The 21,236-nt window shown below is 47.9% G+C and overlaps 5 protein-coding genes across 5 annotated transcripts; all 5 read right to left on the bottom strand.

Moving 5' to 3' along the window:
• Positions 1-3,732: 3,732 nt before the first annotated feature.
• Positions 3,733-7,462, bottom strand: PtA15_6A38 (uncharacterized protein; the record flags this gene model as incomplete). The annotated part of the gene is made up of 9 exons (XM_053170089.1): positions 3,733-3,844; positions 3,926-4,133; positions 4,203-4,338; positions 4,424-4,530; positions 4,613-6,024; positions 6,105-6,307; positions 6,410-6,748; positions 6,820-6,988; positions 7,065-7,462. 9 exons carry the CDS (start codon positions 7,460-7,462, stop codon positions 3,733-3,735), a joined length of 3,084 nt encoding a protein of 1,027 aa, XP_053020965.1.
• Positions 7,463-9,606: 2,144 nt separating this feature from the next.
• On the bottom strand, positions 9,607-13,032 carry PtA15_6A39 (uncharacterized protein; the record flags this gene model as incomplete). The annotated part of the gene is made up of 12 exons (XM_053170100.1): positions 9,607-10,053; positions 10,125-10,223; positions 10,293-10,494; positions 10,565-11,189; positions 11,268-11,472; positions 11,532-11,720; positions 11,791-12,045; positions 12,109-12,383; positions 12,502-12,698; positions 12,771-12,849; positions 12,915-12,945; positions 13,024-13,032. 12 exons carry the CDS (start codon positions 13,030-13,032, stop codon positions 9,607-9,609), a joined length of 2,613 nt encoding a protein of 870 aa, XP_053020966.1.
• A 45-nt stretch (positions 13,033-13,077) lies between these two features.
• Positions 13,078-13,401, bottom strand: PtA15_6A40 (uncharacterized protein; the record flags this gene model as incomplete). The annotated part of the gene is made up of 1 exon (XM_053170112.1): positions 13,078-13,401. The coding sequence occupies one exon, from the start codon at positions 13,399-13,401 to the stop codon at positions 13,078-13,080; it is 324 nt and encodes a 107-aa protein (XP_053020967.1).
• A 2,198-nt stretch (positions 13,402-15,599) lies between these two features.
• Positions 15,600-16,205, bottom strand: PtA15_6A41 (uncharacterized protein; the record flags this gene model as incomplete). Its single annotated transcript, XM_053170123.1, has 3 exons — positions 15,600-15,837; positions 15,918-16,009; positions 16,116-16,205. The coding sequence occupies 3 exons, from the start codon at positions 16,203-16,205 to the stop codon at positions 15,600-15,602; spliced, it is 420 nt and encodes a 139-aa protein (XP_053020968.1).
• Positions 16,206-18,419: 2,214 nt separating this feature from the next.
• On the bottom strand, positions 18,420-20,124 carry PtA15_6A42 (uncharacterized protein; the record flags this gene model as incomplete). Its single annotated transcript, XM_053170134.1, has 10 exons — positions 18,420-18,503; positions 18,591-18,650; positions 18,767-18,862; positions 18,956-19,047; positions 19,158-19,238; positions 19,316-19,390; positions 19,489-19,506; positions 19,595-19,778; positions 19,848-19,909; positions 20,019-20,124. The coding sequence occupies 10 exons, from the start codon at positions 20,122-20,124 to the stop codon at positions 18,420-18,422; spliced, it is 858 nt and encodes a 285-aa protein (XP_053020969.1).
• Between the last annotated feature and the right edge of the window lie 1,112 nt (positions 20,125-21,236).

A 21,236-nucleotide genomic window follows, 5' to 3' on the forward strand; every position in this document is an offset into this window, starting at 1 on the left:
CCGCAAATTCCTCGGCCTTCATCAAGCTCTTATCAGTCGAATCTAACGGATCATAGTAGCCCTGTTTCCGGACCCAGGTTAATGCGCGAGAAAAAGAAACAAAGGACAAGATTGGCAAGATGCGTAAGGAGCCGCTCAGGGGAGGAATCTACTCACCCAGTTTTGGACCCATAGATGACTGACATAGAGGGAAAATAAAAACATCGAGGGAAGTTAAAATCCGTCGAAAAGATCATATAAAAAATGAATAATGAGTGTGACCCACCCGCATGCGTAGTCGATAGATTCAGGAGAATGGACACGCTTGAACCACCATTCTCCAGTCTTTCCTTCAAATCCGACCGTGACAAGATGGTTAGGGGCAAGCGACTTGATGTAAGCAGACGTTTCAGCCACCCTGCATTGCCCCCAAGGTCCAATCAAACGACGAAATCAGCGAAGGTCCAATCTTGTTGAGCCGACGGTACAGACAATAAAAAGGCTGACCATGATAGGGGTGGATCTTGGGGCTCGTTGGAGAGCTCCCAAGTCATGATCGTCGGGTCATCTTTGTAGGTTACACCGGTGACCGTGTTGACTCGATTGATGACAGTCTTGATGTGGTCTTTGAACCATCCTTGAGTGATGTGGGTTATCGAAGTATCATTACTGCAGCGATGGATCAGCGAGAAACGAAACTCTTATTTTCTTCAGCGGTCTGGTCTTCGCTGTCTGTATAGAGTGCTTACTGCTTTCCTCGATTTTTTGGAGTGCTTTCAATAAAGAGGAGTGACTCACTAGAATCGACCAGCATATCCGCTGAAGCCATTCCAGCTACCTGTCTTGGCATCGTAGCCTCCCCACGAGCCCTCCTTGCTGTAATCACCGTAGGGTGGATTCAAGGCAGGATCCCAGCTGTTGATGTTTTTTTTTTGGCGAGATGAATCAGTAAAACTTTGCGTCATCATCGTAAATCTCAGCTAAATAAAAGGAGACAATAAGGAACTCACGAAGGAGGATACGGTATGTCAGAATTATCGGTCGCCCAACTGACGTATTGCGAGTAGCCGCCACTCCAGTGCCAAAAGTTATTTAAAGTCATGATGACCGAAATGTTGTATTTAGAGAATTCAGCCAAAGCTCGATCGAGGCCCACGAAGATCTGTTCGTTGTCTGTCAAGACAAGCAGAGAGAATGCTGAATCTGTTACTATCGTTTCATCATATCAGAAAGACGTATGGACAACATACATTTTCCTGGTGATTCCATGAGGGCTGGGTACATTCTGTAAGGTTGGACTCCTCGACCAGAGGCTTCCGACGCAGCCATCTGCACGAAACACGCCAAATTTAACCAAAAAGCCGTACCCATTTTCGTTAGCTGATCCATCGGGCTTTCGGTTGCTCTACGGAGTTGCTAGCGGCTTACGATTCGAACATTGTTGACTCCGATTTTGGACAACTGTTGGACTTCGGTCTTGAATCGCGTTAAGTTTCCACCCGCCGAGTCATCTGCAGCCAAGTTCCTAGGTCAAAAATATGACGAGGTGAAAAGATAATGTGAGCATACTGATGGATGGGTCGGTTGGGAGGAGCAGATCACAAACATGACGCTCCAATAGTTCATCGAGACCAGATAGTGTGGCGAGCAAGCTTTCTGGAAGGCTCCGTTTTCGACATAGATGAAATCGTCTGGGTTGACATGATGTTTCCGTGGCTGAGCTGCAAGGGAGTGTTCGAGGCTGCCGAGAAGGAAGGAGAGGGCGAGCCAATAGCTCAGAGCGATCATGATGGGTGGATGCCGATGTCTCGTCCGGTTGTTTTAGCTGGCAGAAATAAATAAATATCTTAAGATGTTTCTGGAGCGGTTCAGGTTCAGCTCGGGTCGATGTGACTTGCAGGGAGTCGTCGGAGTGACAGCGAGCTCCTTTAAATCTCCCAACGCTGTACACAGCCGAACCATCGCCGAACTAAAGCTGTAATAATTAAGCGAACACCACCAGACATCCTTCCGTGATCGAGAGGGACAAGCAAGATTGACGCAGGCTCGTGCATCTGCTGGGCAAACTCAGTCTCATCTCAGGAGACACAACTTGTGTGCCATGGCAGGCCCAGCATCGTTCGTGTTGAGGCTGGTTGGAAGACTTGCAAGTGGTCTCGTGGCCCAAATTCACGGTCGGGAGACAGAACAGCAGAACGCAACTCTGTCTCTTTTCTTTCCACCCATCACCATGTTCAGCCGCACCCTCAGCCTGGTGATCTTTGCAAATTTGAGTGTGTGTTGGATTTTGATGTGTTCCACTGGATCGGCGGAGTTTCCAGACAGGAATCCCAATGACCCATCGGAGTTTTGGCGACAGCAGATCAGGGTGTGTATTCTCTGGCATAATCAAAGGGGATCACTGCAGCCATATGGACATTCTTCTGAGCTCATCCGTCCATCAACGAGCATATTCCCTCTCAGCCATACACATCCATCCACGGGTGAACTTGAGGTGAGATCGAGAGCACCTTGCAGATGGATGTGGATTCGGGCAAGCGGAAGCCGAAGGAAACCGTTAATTCTGGAGAACTTTCCTGTCGGCCGACCTTAATATGGGTCGCTCGGGTCTCCATCCAATCCTCGGTGGTCGAGGCTCTTGACTATTTGCGAAAGTCACTTGCCCGTCTGTTGGCAATTACATCGGATATGCCCCGCTATATATTCTTGACAGCAGAGCTGGCTCAAGTTGAGCTCATGGCTCTGTTGTTTTCGGCTCGCCGTGGTCTGTGGTGTGAATTCTCCCGGACGAACACCAGCTTGATCTTCAGCCCATCGCTCGGCTCGGCCTCAGGGCTCCACTGCTGGCTGTTTCTACAAGTAAATATATACTCTTGTTCATTGCTTCACAGCCCATGCTTGGCTTCCTGCCGGCAGTGGCGTGGAGGCATGTGATCAAAAATGGACAACACCATCATCATCTTGAACTGGCACATCACAGCTGCATATTTCTCCGCAAACCGTTGGAAGACCTTGAAAATGGAGAAAGCCTGGATTTCGGGTCCAGTGGTCTGAAAGTAATGGGGAGGGCTCCAGGGAAAATGCAGCCGGGAAGGGTCAGTATAGCATTAAAAGATTGACTGGCCCGTTGGTTTCGTAGTTCATCTTTTGCCATATTGCCTTGTTGGTTGGCCGAGCCAAACCCTGTCGGGGGGATTTTTCTAAATAAATATGTAACTGTGCCTCATGCATCCCCGAATTGATACTTGACAATGTGCTTTGAATTTGAACATGCAAGGCTTACAGGAAGAAAAGCGCTCTATAGAGCAGGCTTGAACTTGTTCGCCTTGAATGCACCCAGTATTGACCCCGGCCTGTCACTTTATTTTGCTTTTGACAATTGGTATTCCATTTTCAAAAACCTTTTATCATTTCGTCCTTGGTTTTTGCTGCTAGCTACTAAATAGTTTTTCTTTTTTTTCTTTACTTCCCACTTGTTAAGTTGCTGGAATAAGAAGTAGACAAACGCAACAAATCATGATTTTTAGAAGAGGAGACAGATACAGCACTTGCAATTACTTCAAACAGCAACGAAAATTACACAACCACACTCTCTTGAGCTTATTGAGATCCGAAATTAAAGCTGAAATGACGGCAGAGGATTATTAGGGATGTCGATAGTAGATACTGCGATTGAGAGGACGGGAGTGTTAGATCATGATAGCAAATCGAACCATCCGACGAATGGGGATCATAACTCCCTCAATTCTGAGCTCAGTAATGGCCCCTTGCCCTGGACCCAGATGCGTTCGGGGTAGGCGATACGCTATGCTGAGGCTGCATACAAACACCCAACCCCACAGGTTGATGATTAGGCAAGTCCAAACTGTGACGAAGAAAGAGTGCCATAGGGGTTAGCCAAAGCTCCATGGGTGCATATATATGGGCAAGCGAGACCAGTGCTTACTCCCAGACCTTCCTCAGAGCATTGCAAATCGACTTGAATGAAGGCGCACTTCCTTTTTCGATGGTCAAGGACATACATGTCTGGTACACCAACGGACTTTTCGGCGCGAAGTGGGTTGTTCCTGAAATGGTTTGGATTTCAGGAGTTGAGCCGCTTTGCCGGACGAACTCCACCTTGAATTTCACTGGTCGCAGCGAGCCTCCAGAATCTAGAGATACCATGTATAAAACCGTTAGAAACGTTCTGCCAAATGCTATAATGTCATGAGGTGGCATACGATCTTCAAATTGGCACTTTAGAACTTCCCCGACCTCAGATCTTTCCAGTAGGACGAGACAACCTAGATCCTCGAGCAGACTCTTGGCTTCAACCCTACTATCTTCACAGCTTTCGAGTGACATCAAGCGATAGTTCTAAGGCTCATTCAGGTGTTTTTCATCTCAGCATCTTACAATCTTTAAAAGCTCCCAAATTCGTTAAAAAAAACGTCAGACTGACCGCCTGTTTCCATGAGAATAGATTGGTGAACCAAGAGACTTTGGGACTCATGAGTCCAGCGTCATCAGTGAATGCCGACGAAGCAGGGGAAAGTGGTGACGGAGAGCCTAGAACACAAGAATGGAGGTTGTATTGAGTCGAAGAAAAACGTGTTTGTTTCATGCTTCCACATATGGTTGTGATGCTCACCACCTTTACTTCGGCGGCTTGATCGGCTAGATTTACGGCTTCCCTCACTCGAATGATCGAAGCCAGGAGAGTAGTGAGCGGTAGGTTGAATTGTTAATCCCATCGCCGCTTTACCTTTGCCCTTGTTGACTTTGGGCTGGGGTGCATGTCGATAAGTAGACAGACGTGAATTCTCCTTGTTGCCAGGAAAATTGGCACTTTTCTTGGACCTTTGAGACGAGGACACGCCGCGGGTGGACGTCTTCTCGTGAAGGTTGTGGATGTCTTCAGATTCTTGCTCGGTATTCCACGCGGACATATCTTGTTGCTTGGCTATAGCACGTGTTTGAGCGCGAGATCCCGGATTACGATGGGGTCTAAGGATCGAGAGTTTCTGAATCCGTGAATTCTGATTGACGGCACTGGGAATTCGGGAAGAGTCATCCACCAGGACAAAACCTGATGACCGTTTACCATCAGGTTTACGCTGCGAATAGGAAAGAGATCCACTAGAGGAGTTCTCTTGCTCGTAACTCTCGAATCCTGCCGAGTCAATTTCTTCGGCATCTTCAAATTGATTCGCTCCTGAGCACGAGTCAAATCCATCTGAGTCCAGGTACGGCGAGGTGGGCGCAGAACCTCCGAGAGCTCCTTCGTGTAGGTTGGGAGAACGATTCGACATAGTTTGAAGTTGATCCACGATATCATGAAAGAACCGTCGCATCGCCGGGTCTTCGGTTTGCGGTATTCTTATGGAAGCTGTGGGAGACGTAACTGGCTTGGGGCTAGGTGAAGGGGTAAAACTGTTTTTCGGGCTGAAAGAGTCTGGTTTTACATCCACTGAGTTACGTTGCTTCCGATGAGCGGGTGATGGAGTGGCCTTCTGTAAAAGAATTCGGGGGACAGCAGATGCTACGCCTTGATCAGGGCCTCTCTTTGGTGTTGAGGAAGGGTTCTGACTGGCTTTTATAGCGGAATAAGGCTGCTGGTTGGAAAGAGGACCTTCGGGCTGTGGCCTAAGACTTCTGGGCGTCGTCGGATTTGGACCGGCTCGCTCATTGGGTGCCGGGATGTTGTGCGGGGGTACTGATCCTGCTCTTTCGCCATTCTCAACGGTCTCGATCCCCTTTGCAGCTGTCCCTGGAGTCGAAGGAGCGGGGCGAGTAGCAACAAGATGAGAAGTGCCATTTGATCCGACTCGTGGGGTGACAGAGCGGCGATTCAAACTGGCAATGGATTGTCTGGAGCGACTGCGAACTGCACCTGCACCCGTCCTAACAATATGCTCCCGAGGAGGCTTCTTGGATTTCGATCTACCGCCGGCTGGCGCTGCTACCGAAGGGGAGAACTCAACCGCGTCATCACCAAAGTTATCCAAGTGGTGCTGTTTGTATTTTTCTAGAAGAAAGTAGAAAACCTTCTCCCAGGATTGCCTGAGGAGGAGAGTAAGCGCTTCAGTCAACGTTGAGCCCCCTGTGGAAGAAATTTTTGGAAGGACCGCTACACAACTCACTCGCTCGATACGAGAGCTTCCACTATCAATGTTTTTTCTGCACCACCCCACAGAGTTTGCAAATTGGAGACTATGTCTGGGTCTAGTTCTTCTGGACGACCGAATGATTTACACATTTGATCTCGAGTAGGAGCGATGATGTGCGAGGGCTGGGTTTTGGGCTGGATGCGTGTAAACCATGGATGTGACTGTATTTCTTCCATCTAGTTTCACATCAGACCAATGGTGGTGGAGGCGGGTCATGTCAGTGATGTGCCGGTAATTATCGTGAGGGTGAACAGACGGAGGCTCCGGAGTGAACTGACCGTAAGACGTTTGGTAGGATCTACGATCAGCATCCTCCGTATCAAGTCTTGAACGGCTGGAGATATATCTGCCGGCATGTTGAAAACCCCGATTCTTACTTTTGTCAACAGGTCGCTGACATTTTCATCATCGAAAGGAAGTCGGCCCGTGAGCAAGGCGAATAAGATGACGCCACATGACCAAATGTCCGAGGAAGAGCCGTGGTAATTGATTCCAGCAACGATTTCAGGAGAAGCATAATGCGGCGATCCACATGAGGTTTCGAGCAATTTCCCAGACGCTTCCCAAGCCGCCATGCCGAAATCGGCTATCTTGATATTATTAGCTTTGTCGAGAAGCTGTCTCCAAGAAGCCTCAGTCAGTGGGGGTTGGGCCGTCAGGCGATAAGATTACTTGAAAGCTTGCGCACCAGATTCTCTGGTTTCAAGTCTCGGTGGCAGATGTTGAACCGGTGACAATAATCAACGCCACGGATTATCTGTTGGAAGTAGTTGAGTGCTTCGTCTTCAGAAAGTCGACCACGGCTGACCAGAAACTCGAACAGCTCTCCACCTTCCACGAATTCCATGACAAGGTATCTGGAGATGCATCGAGGTAATTAGTTGGGCCGCACAGATTCCAACGGTCATAAGGCATAATAAAACCGGGCCTTACATTTCGTGCGAATTTTCATAAACATCATATAGCCTCATGACATTCGGGTGATCTATCAGCTTCATGATCACAATCTCTCTCTCAATCCCAAGAAGTCTCTTGTCGGCGTGAGCACCCGCTTGATTGATACTCATACGGCTGTTGGGAATCAGATGTCTGGGCACGATCTTGACTGCTGCTGGATGGCCGGTGACGGTATGCTTGGCAATTTTAACGCGGCCAGAGAATCCTTTTCCGATCGTCTTTCCAAGTTTCCATGGTCCTACTCGTCTTGGATCTTCTTTTTGACCCCGGGATCGCGCGTCCTTTTTCAGATCCCCCAAGGCTTGCGCCGCAGACGGCCTGGACGGTTCTGATTTGCGCTGGCGTGGGGGCGAGAGTCTCTCGGCGGTAGACATATTGAAGAAAGTCCTGCAATCGAGTTGTTGGTTGTGATTGGGCAGGCAACGCTGCTAAGGGAAAAGGATTGCGGTTCGACGCAGGCGAATTGGACGCGTTGGGACGGGACACGAAGATATTGGCGAGGGAAGAGTGATGGCCAGAAGACCAGGCCTGAGGGATAAGAGACTGGACGGGATTTTGAATTGCTGAATGGAACTGAGATTGATGAAGTCGATGTATTTTCACCGTTTGAAGTGTTGGTGGAACTTCTTTTAAGGTTGGATCAGTTTATAAGGCCAGTATGAGAGGGAGGCACCGAAGCTGCAGACATCCTCAATGGCTAGTAGGAAGATAGAGAATGAACCATACTTGATGATCGGCATTAAATCATGCCAAACCAGGGCTGGTCGGTGCGAGGCACGATGTCCATAACCCAAGTGCTATGTCGAAATCCCTGGATACATCACCAGGCCAGCCTAGTGATGTTCCAAGCAGCACAGGGAGTCCTGGTCCGTCCGCCCCTTTTGACGTGGTGGTCGACAGCGGTTCACCGTTAACAGCCTCCGAGGAGCATCGCGAAGGGCGGCTGGCTCGTTTCCGCGGGTTGTCTCTCCGAGTCCTCCGGAGAGGTCAAACTACCTTGATCCTTCTTCTTTCGAGCTTACCCACCGCCGGCCATACTGGCTGCCGGGCATGCGCTGTCTAGCCGGTCCTGCGCTCCGGACGCAGTGCACAGAGACGGGCATGGAACACTGTCCGACCACTGCTCCGGCCACCGTGTCTGGACAGTACTGTTATACCACTGGGACAGTTACTGTTACACCACCGGCATCTGGACCGGTGCCGGTCCAGATTATTGTTTGGCGACTTTCGTGTCATCTTCAGGGATCATGTCCAACCAACGTCAAGCACGAAAACCAGTTGAGCCGGTTTCTTGTGCACTTCTAAAAGAGGCTCGGATAACGACGATGAGGACGAACCAGCTCTTAATTCCTCTCGCTCTGGGCTCGCTCTGGGTGATGTGCGGAGCATGATTCTCCAGACTGTCTCGGTACAGCAGAAATGGGACTCAGGAGCGCCATTGATATATCTGGCAGAATCCACCAGGAATTCTGCGCCCAACGGTTGCATTAGCATTGAAATGCTGCAGACACATTTCATTTTTACCAGGAATGTCCCACCATCTGCACTCGAGAAGAGAGCAAGATATTGTCTCGCAGGGAGTATTACCCATGTTGCTTCCAATTTCCAAGGCCGCAGTTTGTGCAAGCTCAGTGCCAGAGCCTGAGGAGACCGGAGTGGCTAGAATTGGAAGCTTCATGTTGAGCATCCAGTTCAGATGTGACGAAGCCAAGTGCGATATGCAAATTGGGTAATTCATGGCCCCAGTGCTATGAGCTAGGAAGAGATGGAAGCTCGAGTCAGTCCTTGAGAAAGGCCTCGAAAGAGATGGATTTTAATCGGGCCTCCACCCCCCTTCGCCATCAGGAATGTTATTGATCTTGTTTCGAGGGATGCACATTCCAAGTTCGGCCTTCCACGGGTCAAATCGTCGATCCATGAAACTGGAATAAAAACGGTGGAAGAAGGGCTCAAAATATTAGTTCTTTACGTATGTGTAGTGCGTCATTTAGGGCCTAATCGTTGTTCCGTTGTATGTATCTCAGCTGGAAGCATTTGATCAGACTTTTCGATGTGCGCACAACGTTTATTAAAGCTAGCGTTTTTGGCCCTACCATCCCCAAACAATTCAAGTTTACTAAGCTGAAAAACTTTGCAGTGAACTGAAGTAATCACTTCATATATTCTACACGGACACACATATATACACACGCAGACAAATTCCGCTAACAGGGAAAAAGAATATCGACCGGTTCAAGTGGCTTGGTGAGGAGGGAGCTTCCTGAAGATTGTTGTTATTACAAAAGTAAAATAAGAATATATAGAAGAAAAGGGAAAGCATGTCAATGTATCTATGCTCCAAACTACTTGTCAGTAACAATTGAGAGAGGATTTGAATCAAGGGGATTGAAAAAATAATGATGAGAAATGGGCAAAAAGTCGCCGTCAGGAACATGTGAGTATACATCGTAGCTTTGATTAGAAAGAAGAAGAAACCAGTCAAATGATAATTTGGTTCAAGCAAAGACTAGAGGTTGCTCTATCCACTGCACATTGTACAAGCGCCCGGATTCTCCAAGGAGCACATCAATTTAGCTTGTTCTAATTCTCGTTCCTCTGCCCTTCTCTTAGCTTCCTCGAAGCTAACCGGGCCCTCGTCAGCCGATTTAGTCGAGCTTACTCCGGTGGGAGAGATACCGCCGACGGGTCTCGCGGCCGCTGAGTTTGGCGGGGCATCGGTTGGGCCGGAAGCCGGGGCGATAGGTTTGGTGTTCGAGATGTCGTTCAACGGTTTCAAGCTCTTAGTCGATCCCGAAGGCGGGAGCAGACTGCCACTCGAGCTAACCAGCGTCGCAGCCTTGTTAGCCGCCTTGGCTTCATCCTGCAGCTTCTTATCTACCGTGAATTGAATCGCGTTGGCAGCAGCTCGGGTCCGAAGATAGTACATTCCTGTCTTCAAGCCTTTCTTCCAAGCGTAGAAGTGCATCTGCCAAGAATACCAAATAGGCTTAGTACATGACTCGAATGGAGGTAGACGGAGCGAACCAGCTGACTTACTGATGTTAGCTGTCCGAAGGTTGGGGCTTGCAGATGGATGTTGAGCGACTGGGATTGGTCAATGAACGCTCCTCGATCTGCAGCCATGTCGAGGATAACCTACCCAAGGCACACAGGTCGTTAGCACCCTGGGGCCGGTTGAACGGATGGGGGCTGGACCAGACATACCTTTTGACTGATTTCCCAAACAGTTTTGTAGACGGCCTTCATCTCGACAGGAATGTTGGGAATATTTTGGATCGACCCTTGATGAGCGATGATCCTGTTTTTCATCTCGTCGTCCCACAGTCCCATCTCAACGAGCTCTTTCAGCAACCATGGGTTAACGATCTGGAATTCTCCCGCTAACACTCTCCTTGTGTAAATATTCCTGTTTCAAAGTAAATCGACGTTAGAAAAGGGCGTTCCACATAAGCATTTAATACCAGCGTTGTACTTACGAGGTGTAAGGTTCAAAGCACTCGTTAAAGCCCAAGATTTGGCTCGTCGAGGCAGTCGGCATGGGCGCGAGTAGAAGAGAGTTCCTGATACCGGTGGACTTAACCTTTTCTTTCAAGCTATCCCACTCCCACAAATCTGAAGGCTTCACATTCCACATGTCGAATTGGAGAATCCCTTGACTTGCGGGAGAGCCGGGGAAGGTCTCATAAGGGCCCTCTTTGATCGCCAACTCGTTGGAGGCCTCTAACGATGCGTGATAGAGAGTTTCGAAGATTTGAGTATTGAGCTTTTTGGCTTCTGGTGATTCGAAGGGTAGCTTGAGGATTTGGAAGGCATCCGCGAGTCCTTGTACTCCGATACCTATCGGACGGTGTCTCATGTTCGACTTCTTCGCCTCCGGCACCGGGTAGTAATTGACATCGATGATTTTATTCAGATTGTACGTGACCTCCTTGGTGACCTCATGAAGTTTGTGGAAGTCGTATTTGCCATCAACGATGTAAGTGGGCAAGGCGATGGAGGCTAAGTTGCAAACAGCCACTTCGTCGGGGGCAGAGTATTCGATTATCTCGGTGCAAAGGTTGGACGATTTGATCGTTCCAAGGTTCTTCTGGTTCGATTTTTCTAAGGAACACATGACCGCCAGTAAGTTAACCACGTGCTACTCTCAATGAGCCTTGTGTGGGGTGAAGGGAAACTCACTATTGGCAGCATCTTTGTATAACATGAAAGGGTTACCAGTCTCTGTTTGAGCTTCCAAAATCGCGTACCAAAGCTTTTGGGCTTTGACGACCTTCTTAGCCCGGTTTTCTTTCTCGTACTTTGCAAAAAGCTCTTCGAATTCTTCACCATAAACATCCGCCAAGCCGGGAGCTTCAGCAGGACAAAATAATGGCCAATCTCCGTTCTGGTGATCCAATGAAAAATTTAGCTAGGGTCACATACGCAAAAGAGATGTGGTCTTACTTTCTCAACTCGGGACATAAAAAGATCAGGAATCCAAAGTGCATAAAAGAGGTCCCGAGCTCTACTTTCTTCCTTCCCGTGATTTTTCCTGAGGTCCAACCAGTCAAACACATCCGCGTGCCAAGGCTCAAGATAGATTGCAAAGGCACCAGGCCTCTTGTTGCCACCTTGGTCGACATATCGCGCCGTCTGTAAAGTGTATAAAAAGAAACAAAGATAAATGTGCTGGAATATTGCTGCAGTGATTGATCGGACTGACGTTGTTGAACACTCGGAGCATGGGTACAATACCATTGGAGTAGCCATTTGTACCAGAAATATAACTACCAGTCGCACGAATGTTGTTAATGTGGAGTCCGATTCCGCCCGCACTCTTTGAGATCATGGCACAGGTCTTCAAGGTATCGTAAATCCCGTCAATCGAGTCCGATTTGCTGGCGACCAAGAAACAAGAGGATAGTTGAGGATGGGGCGTTCCGGCATTGAAAAGCGTCGGTGATGCGTGTGTAAAGTACTACATTGGAAACCAGTCAGCAACAAGTCATTCTAGATCAGAGGTAGTGGTTGGAACCCTTACTTTCTCTGACATCAAATTGTACGTCTTGATTGCTTTTTCGACATCCATGCCGTGGATACCAACTGCTACTCTCATGAGCATGTGCTGGGGTCGTTCGGCAACTTTACCTTTGATCCGAAGGAGGTAGGACCGCTCAAGGGTCTTGAAGCCAAAGTAGTTATAGTTAAAGTCGCGGTCATAGATCACCGCACTATTAAGTGCTTCGGCATTAGCCTGGACGGCTTCGTAAGTTTCTTGAGATATCATAGAAGAAGGTCGACCATTGATCGGGTTTACTGATGGCAGAACAGAAGACCTCCATCACGTGTTAGTAAGGCAAAGCGCGAGTTTTTTTTTTCAGAACGATGGACAAGACAGAACGAGAGACTATCAAATTCAAGTCGACCGACGGACCATAAGTGTAAAGATCTTCGATAACTTGACTGAAGAGCTTCTTGGTTTCTTTGTGAAGATTACTGATTGCAATCCTTGCAGCTAAGACGGCATAATCCGGATGACGGGTGGTCATGTACGCAGCAGTTTCTGCTGCCAGATTGTCGAGTTCAACCGTAGTAACCCCATTGAAGACCCCATTGATGACCTTTTTGGTTCTGAGTCATTGAACCACGGAAGGTAGCGTTAACGATGCAGCGGCTCAGGCTGATTGGAGGAAGATAACTCACATCTCGATGGGCTCAACGTGGACATTGTCAAGGCCGTAGCACAGTTTGTTTATCCGGGCCGTGATCTTGTCAAAAGCAACTGTGAAAGCGAAACGATCGCAACATCAGCAAGCGTGTCGAAGATGAACATCGAGAAACGTGTACCTTTTTCGCGGCGACCGTCGCGTTTGTAGACCTGGTGAATGTTAAGCGTTTCTTCGGAGATGAGACTTTATTTACATGAATACCCTAGAGCAGAGAGCGTGTTACTCACGAATGCCATGACGCTCTTAGATTCTGCTGGAGTGGTTTTCCGAAGGCTGAGTGTCTAGCTCTTGTTGGGATGGAGTTCCTGTGGTATCTGTTGTCGATAGATGTGGGTGTGGTAGGCTCCGGGGATTGTCAGAGAGGTGTCGATGCGATCCCTGAAGATGTAGTCAGTGGGTGTTGTTGGTGTGGTGGTCGTAGGGTGCAGTGGGCTCTGCAGGGGCGGCAGGAGTCTCTGAGCCTGAAGAGACGAGTTCAGCGCGCAGCCTCGATGGGCGCGACCCGACGCGTCCCACATCTCCATACCCCCGCAGGACATCTCGTCATCGATCGGCCTCCGCTCATCCTCCGAGTCTGACTCTGACTGAGCAAACCAGGCAACCATCTCTCTTCAGCCAAAAACATGTCTTAGACTTGTGTAGGTTGTTCCCAGTGCTTGGCTCCAGCAGGGGAGCCCACGATGGGGTGGACTACATTCACAGTTTGTACTGACTCAATAATGGCAGGTCTTCGAAGCTCAGAAAGGTGATCAGCTGTCCTTCTCTGAAGTTTTCTTCTTGAGGGAGGGCCTGATTTTGCTTACAACAAAAGTGCACATAAATATATGTTACAGAATACCCAAGCTCAAAAGTGTGGAGATTTACCTCGGAGAAAAAGATCAGGTATTGGAGAGGGGGCCGTACCATGGACTTTTGAAAAATGGCTACTTTTCTTGTCCTCTAAACAAAAAGTGGAGGACTTCCTACCAACTTAGAAAGCAGCCTACTATTCCTATTTTCTATTTCTTAGCATGTAACCACTGTTGCTCCCCTTTGAAGATAGAAAAAAAGAATAGAAAATAGCACTTACTTAGCTGGTATTTGGAGCCTTCAATTGTTGAAATTCTTCATATTTGGGCTCAAGACTGCCATTTGATGATGGTCAGTTTTAGTCCTGAGAAATGTTGAGAGAAATAAATTTTGAAAATTTGAGTTTTCATGCTTAGCATGGCCCTGCCAAAGTCACTTATGATTTTGTGTTTTATGCATTTATGATTTCAATTTTGAAGACCACTGACCAAGGAGTTAAAAGGTGGCTCAAGGTTGTCAGGAATATTCAGACTTGTTGATGTTTTTTTTTTTCAAATATCAAAGGTAAATAATCACAGCTACATAGAGAGTCCCCACAAGATCCAAAGGGGGCCTGCAAGACTGAAACAGGGGACAGAACAGCAGGATACTGGTAACTGGTAACAGGGGACAGAACAGCAGGATACTGGTAACTGGTAACAGGGGACAGGAAAGGACATGGCCACTTGGTCAGACAAGAACAGGGCATGACATGATGGCATCTCACATGAGATTGACATGACAGGGTATGTCACTTAAGATGCACAGGACAGGGGGCAGGGAATCTCACTTGAGGTGGACAAAAGCATCTCACTTGAGATGGAAAACAGAGTAGTGAAATCAAAGACTGTACTGAAATTAAATTAAAAGGAGTGATGGAAGACTGTGAGTGGCCAGGTGGAGCAGAATTCTGACCAAAAGTCCCTCAACAGGCATACATTACGAGGGACTTGTAGTTCAGTGATTATTGCGCATGAAACTTGAAAGCATTCTAGTTACTGCAGGCTGAGGATTTTTTCTTCTTTGTTTTGATGAAAATTAGGAGTTTGTGTGATTAAATTGAGATCTGGGAGGCTCACAGACTTGACGGGAAGTCATCCACTGAAAGCCAACTCGTTGTGAGAGATAAACAAATTACAGCCCTTGCCCAATTGAAAGAGGACATTTTCCTTTGCTTCTGTTTTTTTCTTTTCTGTTCCTCTCAGCAGTTGGGTCCCATTGCAAGTGTTTCAATCACTCATCTTTGAAATATAAATCAGATCCGTGTTACAATCAACTAGGTTATTTCAATGTAATGAAAAAGAAGAGATCTTTACTAGCTAGGTATACAGGTAAAATAAAAACAATACTTCATTGGAAAACTCTGACTCTCAGGAAGAATGCATATGTTTGTAGTTTGTTTAATTTGGCCTCAATCAGTTCTTTAGACCAAACTGGGTATGAGTCCTGCTGGTTGAGCTATTTATTTTTGAAAAAATGATTAATGTATGTGGGGTATGCAATTGCATGTGGGGTGTGCAATTTGAGGTGTCATTGAGGCCAAATGAACCACAAGCCTATGCGTTCTTACTGAGAGTTTGATATCTTACATGTGCTTTGCGGCAGGAGGAAGGTGCGGATTGAATGATTGTGAGGGTCTACTTAATCTAGATGGAGGAAGGGGCCTTGGAATAAAGGAATAGGGTTATAATCAACAAAGACTATGTACAGCTCCAAATTGAACAAATAACACATAATTTTATGTTGGTATTTTATGCTATGATTTCCTGTTTAAACCAATCCGGTAGTTGCTTCAATCCAAATCGGTAGTAATGTATCAAACCAGAAACCCAAAGATGAAGGTAAGAATAATTGGAGCACTGATAATAAAACTTTTCTACATTATTTTAGATAGGATACCCAAGATGGACAGGCCTGGAATGAAACACAGGAATTTTGACAATAGGGATCTAGTAGCTGGGTTCGAGCGAAGTGATCAGTGAGAGATCCTCCTTATAGCTTTGCGGTCATTAAGTCGGAATTTCCGGCCGACAATTCTTGAGAGAGTGATCTTTTCGACGGGTTTTTGGGTACCGTCAAAGTCGTTCTGGGTGTAAGGCCTGACGTTGAGTGGAGGGATTGATTCGCCAACCGGGTTGAAGTGGGTGAAAAGCTCTTGGACGGAGAGGGATGGATAGTCCAGGTTGAACTTGGTGAAGCTGATCGATTCCATTCTGTGGAAAAAAGAGTTGAGCCTCCTGAGATGTCCTTCCTGACCAAGCTTGCCAGAGTAGCATACAAAAAATGGACTGACATGTTGGGATGATGATCGAGAGTGTGGGTGAATGCCAGCCAGCCCAGGGTGGCCAAGATGAGCAGACAGTAGCATTTGCCGGCCTGGATCATCTGATGAATGTTCAGGGAAAGAATATAGCAAGTCAGAACCCCTCCGGTAAACCGACGGGTATGTTCGATAGGATGGTAAACAGTGGCGTAAATTCCTGGAGCTTACTCGACGTCTAAGAAGCGAAAGATCTTCCTCCAATGCCGACCCAGTGACCCTGTAGGCCTCAGAGTCATGATCACGGTAGAGACTGAACATGATTGAAATAAGTTATTTAAATTATTTAAATTATCAGATAGAGAAGAGTCGAAACCTTGACGAGTGAAGAGACCTGAGGGAGGGTAAAGTGATGTCGACTGAGAGTCCAGGTGTGACAGGAGGCCCACCTCTTTAAAAACAGTCTATGTACCTCCCAAGCTGATTGGTGGAATCGGCGTGGGGATAGGTACAGACGTCTGGGTGAAACGGGTTACAGCATCTTACCGGTTATTTCGGGACTTTCTTACGTTTTGACAGAACCTGTATTCTTGCACCTCATCATCGGGATAGGTGTTCAAGAATCTGTAGCAAGACTTCACCCAAGTCTGCGAAACGTGCCACGGTATGTAGGCCTTCGATGAGCACAGTCAAACGCTGTTTGTCCGGAGGGATTGTTTGAGCACTGTGACCAGAACAGTTCACTTCATGAAACTCGTACATGGCCGGCGAGACCACATCGCCAAGAACCGGCGATATCGACACACCTTCAATTGGCCAGACGCGTGCCAGCAAAACCATTCCAGTACACAATAACATACACCAAGAGCCGGTTTCAGCCGTGAATGAAATGTCTCGCGTTTTGTTTTCTTTCTTCGCCTCCGAAACATCTTCGAAGACATGCCGGTGCAAAAATAAAGGCTCCGTTTGGCTGTCCACAAAAATGTGGGAGCGTAATAAAAAACTTTGCAGATTATTTTCGGGGGGACAGGGGATATTACGCTATCCCCTGTCCCTGTTTGGCAGCCCACCGAGCGTCATAAAGTTGACGACAGGAGTTCACGCTCCATTATTCCCCCCGCCATTTGGGATATTTCACCCTGACCCCAAAATTTGCGGTCATAATCGCTCCCTTCGGCCTCGAATCCGTGCGACTCAATGGCACCCCGACGCAAGAGACCTCCATCCTCGAACCCTCCCCCCAATCGACCGAGGCTTCAATCCCGCCTCCGCTTCCTGACCCAAACAAATCGAGGCTACAATCACCATCAAGATGAACAGCTTGATGACTTTCTGCTGGTGTTTGTGTTGGAAACGAAGCGAGAGGCAGCTGTTGTCGAGGGTTGCGGAGCCCGGTGGGGGCATTGTGGCATCGGATTTGAGGAGGAGAGAAGCGCAGGCCGGACTTGTTTTTGAGTGGCGCACCAAACAGACAGGACTGCTGTCGCTATATGACGGTGGCCGTCCCAAACGGCCGTCTATAATTGCCTAAGCCCAGTAATAATACAAATAAGGTTTAATAAAGCTTATTCGGATTATTACGTTGCGGTTTATTACCACATATGACGCTGGGCCCTGCCAAACGGGGACCTAGATTTAATGTCCTACTTCCCTATTGTGCAGAACTATTTGTTTCTATTCTTTGGCCCCGTTTGGCAGGGCCCAGCGTCATATGTGGTAATAAACCGCAACGTAATAATCCAAATAAGCTTTATTAAACCTTATTTGTATTATTACTGGGCTTAGGCAATTATAGACGGCCGTTTGGGACGGCCACCGTCATATAGCGACAGCAGTCCTGTCTGTTTGGTGCGCCACTCAAAAACAAGTCCGGCCTGTGCTTCTCTCCTCCTCAAATCCGATGCCACGATGCCCCCACCGGGCTCCGCAACCCTCGACAACAGCTGCCTCTCGCTTTGTTTCCAACACGAACACCAGCAGAAAGTCATCAAGCTGTTCATCTTGATGGTGATTGTAGCCTTGATTCGTTTGGGTCAGGAAGCGGAGGCGGGATTGAAGCCTCGGTCGATTGGGGGGAGGGTTCGAGGATGGAGGTCTCTTGCGTCGGGGTGCCATTGAGTCGCACGGATTCGAGGCCGAAGGGAGCGATTATGACCGCAAATTTTGGGGTCAGGGTGAAATATCCCAAATGGCGGGGGGAATAATGGAGCGTGAACTCCTGTCGTCAACTTTATGACGCTCGGTGGGCTGCCAAACAGGGACAGGGGATAGCGTAATATCCCCTGTCCCCCCGAAAATAATCTGCAAAGTTTTTTATTACGCTCCCACATTTTTGTGGACAGCCAAACGGAGCCTAAGGTGCTTAAGTTGGAATAAGTGCTGGGACATAAATACATACAATTGTGACATGAGATTTTTGGATTCGGTTTACATTTTATGATAATGCTTATGAAGCTGAGATACACGCGGAACCTGGCCAGCAGCTGACTTGACCACCTGAACCTGACCCTACACCGAGGGCACATTCCGATGGACTCAAGGTTTCGGCCCAAATGCAGCCGCGATGGACTGTGATAAGTTAGTACCAGCAGCCGTGATTCCACCATCAGACAAGATGGCCTAGGGCAAATGCAGTCAAACCAATTTTTTCAGTCCTCCGAGTCCGTCCATCCGACTCCACATCAGCAAGAGAAACTGCAGACTGACATTTGCTGATATATGTGCTCCCGCTCGACTGGCCAAGAACAGGAAGACACCGGCCATGTCCTGCAGACCGTTTTCAGAAGGAAAACAAAGAAGGAACATGCGCAGTGTCAGGGCCACCATTTCGAATAGTAAATATTCAGTTGAGAGAGCAATTCAGGAAGACTTTTCCAACTCACCTCTACTCCTCCATAGCGACCCATCGGATGTAAGCTATGGGCTAATTGATCTGCCTGATCACGAATACTTTGGTTGATGTCGGAGGGAAATAAACCCTGCCACAAGAATATAACAAAATTAATTCTCATTCGATAAGTATTCCGGAGGTATGTGTCTATGTGCGTATCAGAAAGAGATAGACAACTCACTGGACAAATCGCATTAACGGAGATAAGTTTCGGACCGAGCGTGACTGCGAGGTTAGATGCCAAAGAGACTGCAGCGGCTTTACTGGTGCTATCTATTGTTACCGAGCATCATTGAGAAAGGCCATTCAGGGCTAAAAAAACAACAACAGCTGTGCTCGCATGTAATGTGAGCAATCAAAAGTGAAAGAAAGAAAACACCCACATGACCAGAGTCCACGATCTCCAAAGTCGCTTTGGTTGTTGAAGGCCTGCACCGAAGCAATGATGATGACTCTCCCGGGATCTATTCAAGATTCATGTATCAAAGCCAGATCAGAACATTGCAGCCAACCCTGATTGACCCCCAGCAGCTGATCTTACCCAAGTTTGTGGCATCTTTGGCTAATAATGGGGTAAGCTCAGCAGTCATGTAAAAGATAGACTTGACATTCAGATCTAGTCGCGGTCGCAGCGATGGGCACAGGAAATGAAGAAGGTTCAGTATTTCAGATTCCCTCAACTTAAGCACTTTTTATCTAATCGTGGGACTCAACTGAACACATCATCCCAATCTTTGTGGAAGGCAGCAGAAAAATCAAAGAAAAGGTGATCAGCGTTTTTGCCGGCATAAAGCTCACAGGATGCCATAAATGAACATGCCTTTCTCAGGGTACTGATGGAATTGCCCGGGGATGGCTATTCCAGAGTTGTTGACCAAGACATGAATTTTCTCGAATCGTTTCTTCACTTCGTCGCACAAGGCCGCACAGCCCGCCTTCGATGATAGATCGCTAACGATAAACTCAGCTTTTCCGGTGCCCAGTTCGTTGAGCCGCTCACAGGTCTTGGAGAGGGTCTAGTGAAAAGCCCAGACCATTCAGCATGTGGCAGATGTTGGAGCTTTCTCAGTTACCTCTTCATTGCGAGCAGTAATAACGACATGTCCTCCGTTGACCACCCATGCGTGGGCCATCACTGCATATTTATGTAAGAGTATCGCGAGCCATCCAGTCAGATGATTGCTATATCTACTTTGAATTTTTTAAGCATGCCCGGAAAGAAAGAAGGAAACGGGGTACGAAACTTTCGCCGAGTCCTTTACCGCCCCCAGTGACAACGGCGATCCGGCCTTGGACTCCGAACAGATTTTGAATCAGAAGTGGGTTGCTGTTAGAATTGGTCTGCGCCATGTCTGGTTGCGCGACTCGAGATTCGTCACTCAGTGTTGAGTTTCTAGCAGGAACTGTCTCGCTGGTCTGGACTATTTATCCAGATTCTGCTCGCTGGAGAAATATTATCCGGTCAAGGGGATGGTGGCTCTGTGGACGCCCAGGCGGGCACAATCAGGGCGACTTTAGTGACCATCCGATCTACATAATCGCTTTCCCCTGACGATCTCGAGTCCAACACAGCTCATCGCTCATGTAAATATACGCCGAGGCCGGCACTGTGTGTAGGATGGATTTGGCGCTGTGACGTGAAGATTAAAGCAGGGGCGCAGATCGAAAGCCTCACAGCTGGGGACAGCAATAAGATGTCGGTGGGCCATCTGTGCTCCAGATGGAACTTTCCTCATGCTCGGTTTCTAACCACAGCCGAGTGGACAATGGCGTGCTCTTCGAAGTGGCGGTTGCGAGTTCGCGGATTGATTTGGGATAGACCGGCCGGGCGAGTGAGCTGTGGTTGCAATAAAAACAGCCGAAAGTGCTGCATTCGACTCGAGAGAGGCTCGGGGCAGCGCATGCTCGTTGATGTGGGCAAGAGGAGAAGGGTGCTGGCCATGGCGCGTCACCAGCTGAGCAGGAACAACCAAACTTGTCATCTTGAACCCTTGAACACAACAGTGTCGATACTACGCCTGGGGAGATTGCTTTGAACCGGCTCAACTGGCCTGGTCATGGCAACAATCGAGAATGATGGCAAATGCTTCTACACACGACTCACTGGCGAAGGAGGGTTCCGCAACCCTGGAGAAGGATTCAAACAGTAACCAAGAGCTTTTGTCACTCGAGATCAGCCGGTCACATTGTTCATCCAGAAAAAAGGCATCAATCCTGTCTCTGCTTCCTTCTCCTCCCCTTCATATCAACCCTGTCCCAATTTGTCTTCTCCTTGTTCATATTTCCCCACCAAGTCAATCAACCTTCCCTGCGCCATCAAATTTGACATTTTTTTGCCCTTTCTCTGTTTCTATTGTACATATTTCTTGAATCCTCATCTACTTCCATCTGATCGTCCATCTATATAAACTACATAACGAACATCCGACAAAAGCATATATCGTAGCCAATAGCTCATCTTC

This window comes from Puccinia triticina, chromosome 6A, assembly GCF_026914185.1.
Source record: "Puccinia triticina chromosome 6A, complete sequence".
Classification (NCBI taxonomy): Eukaryota; Fungi; Basidiomycota; class Pucciniomycetes; order Pucciniales; family Pucciniaceae; genus Puccinia; species Puccinia triticina.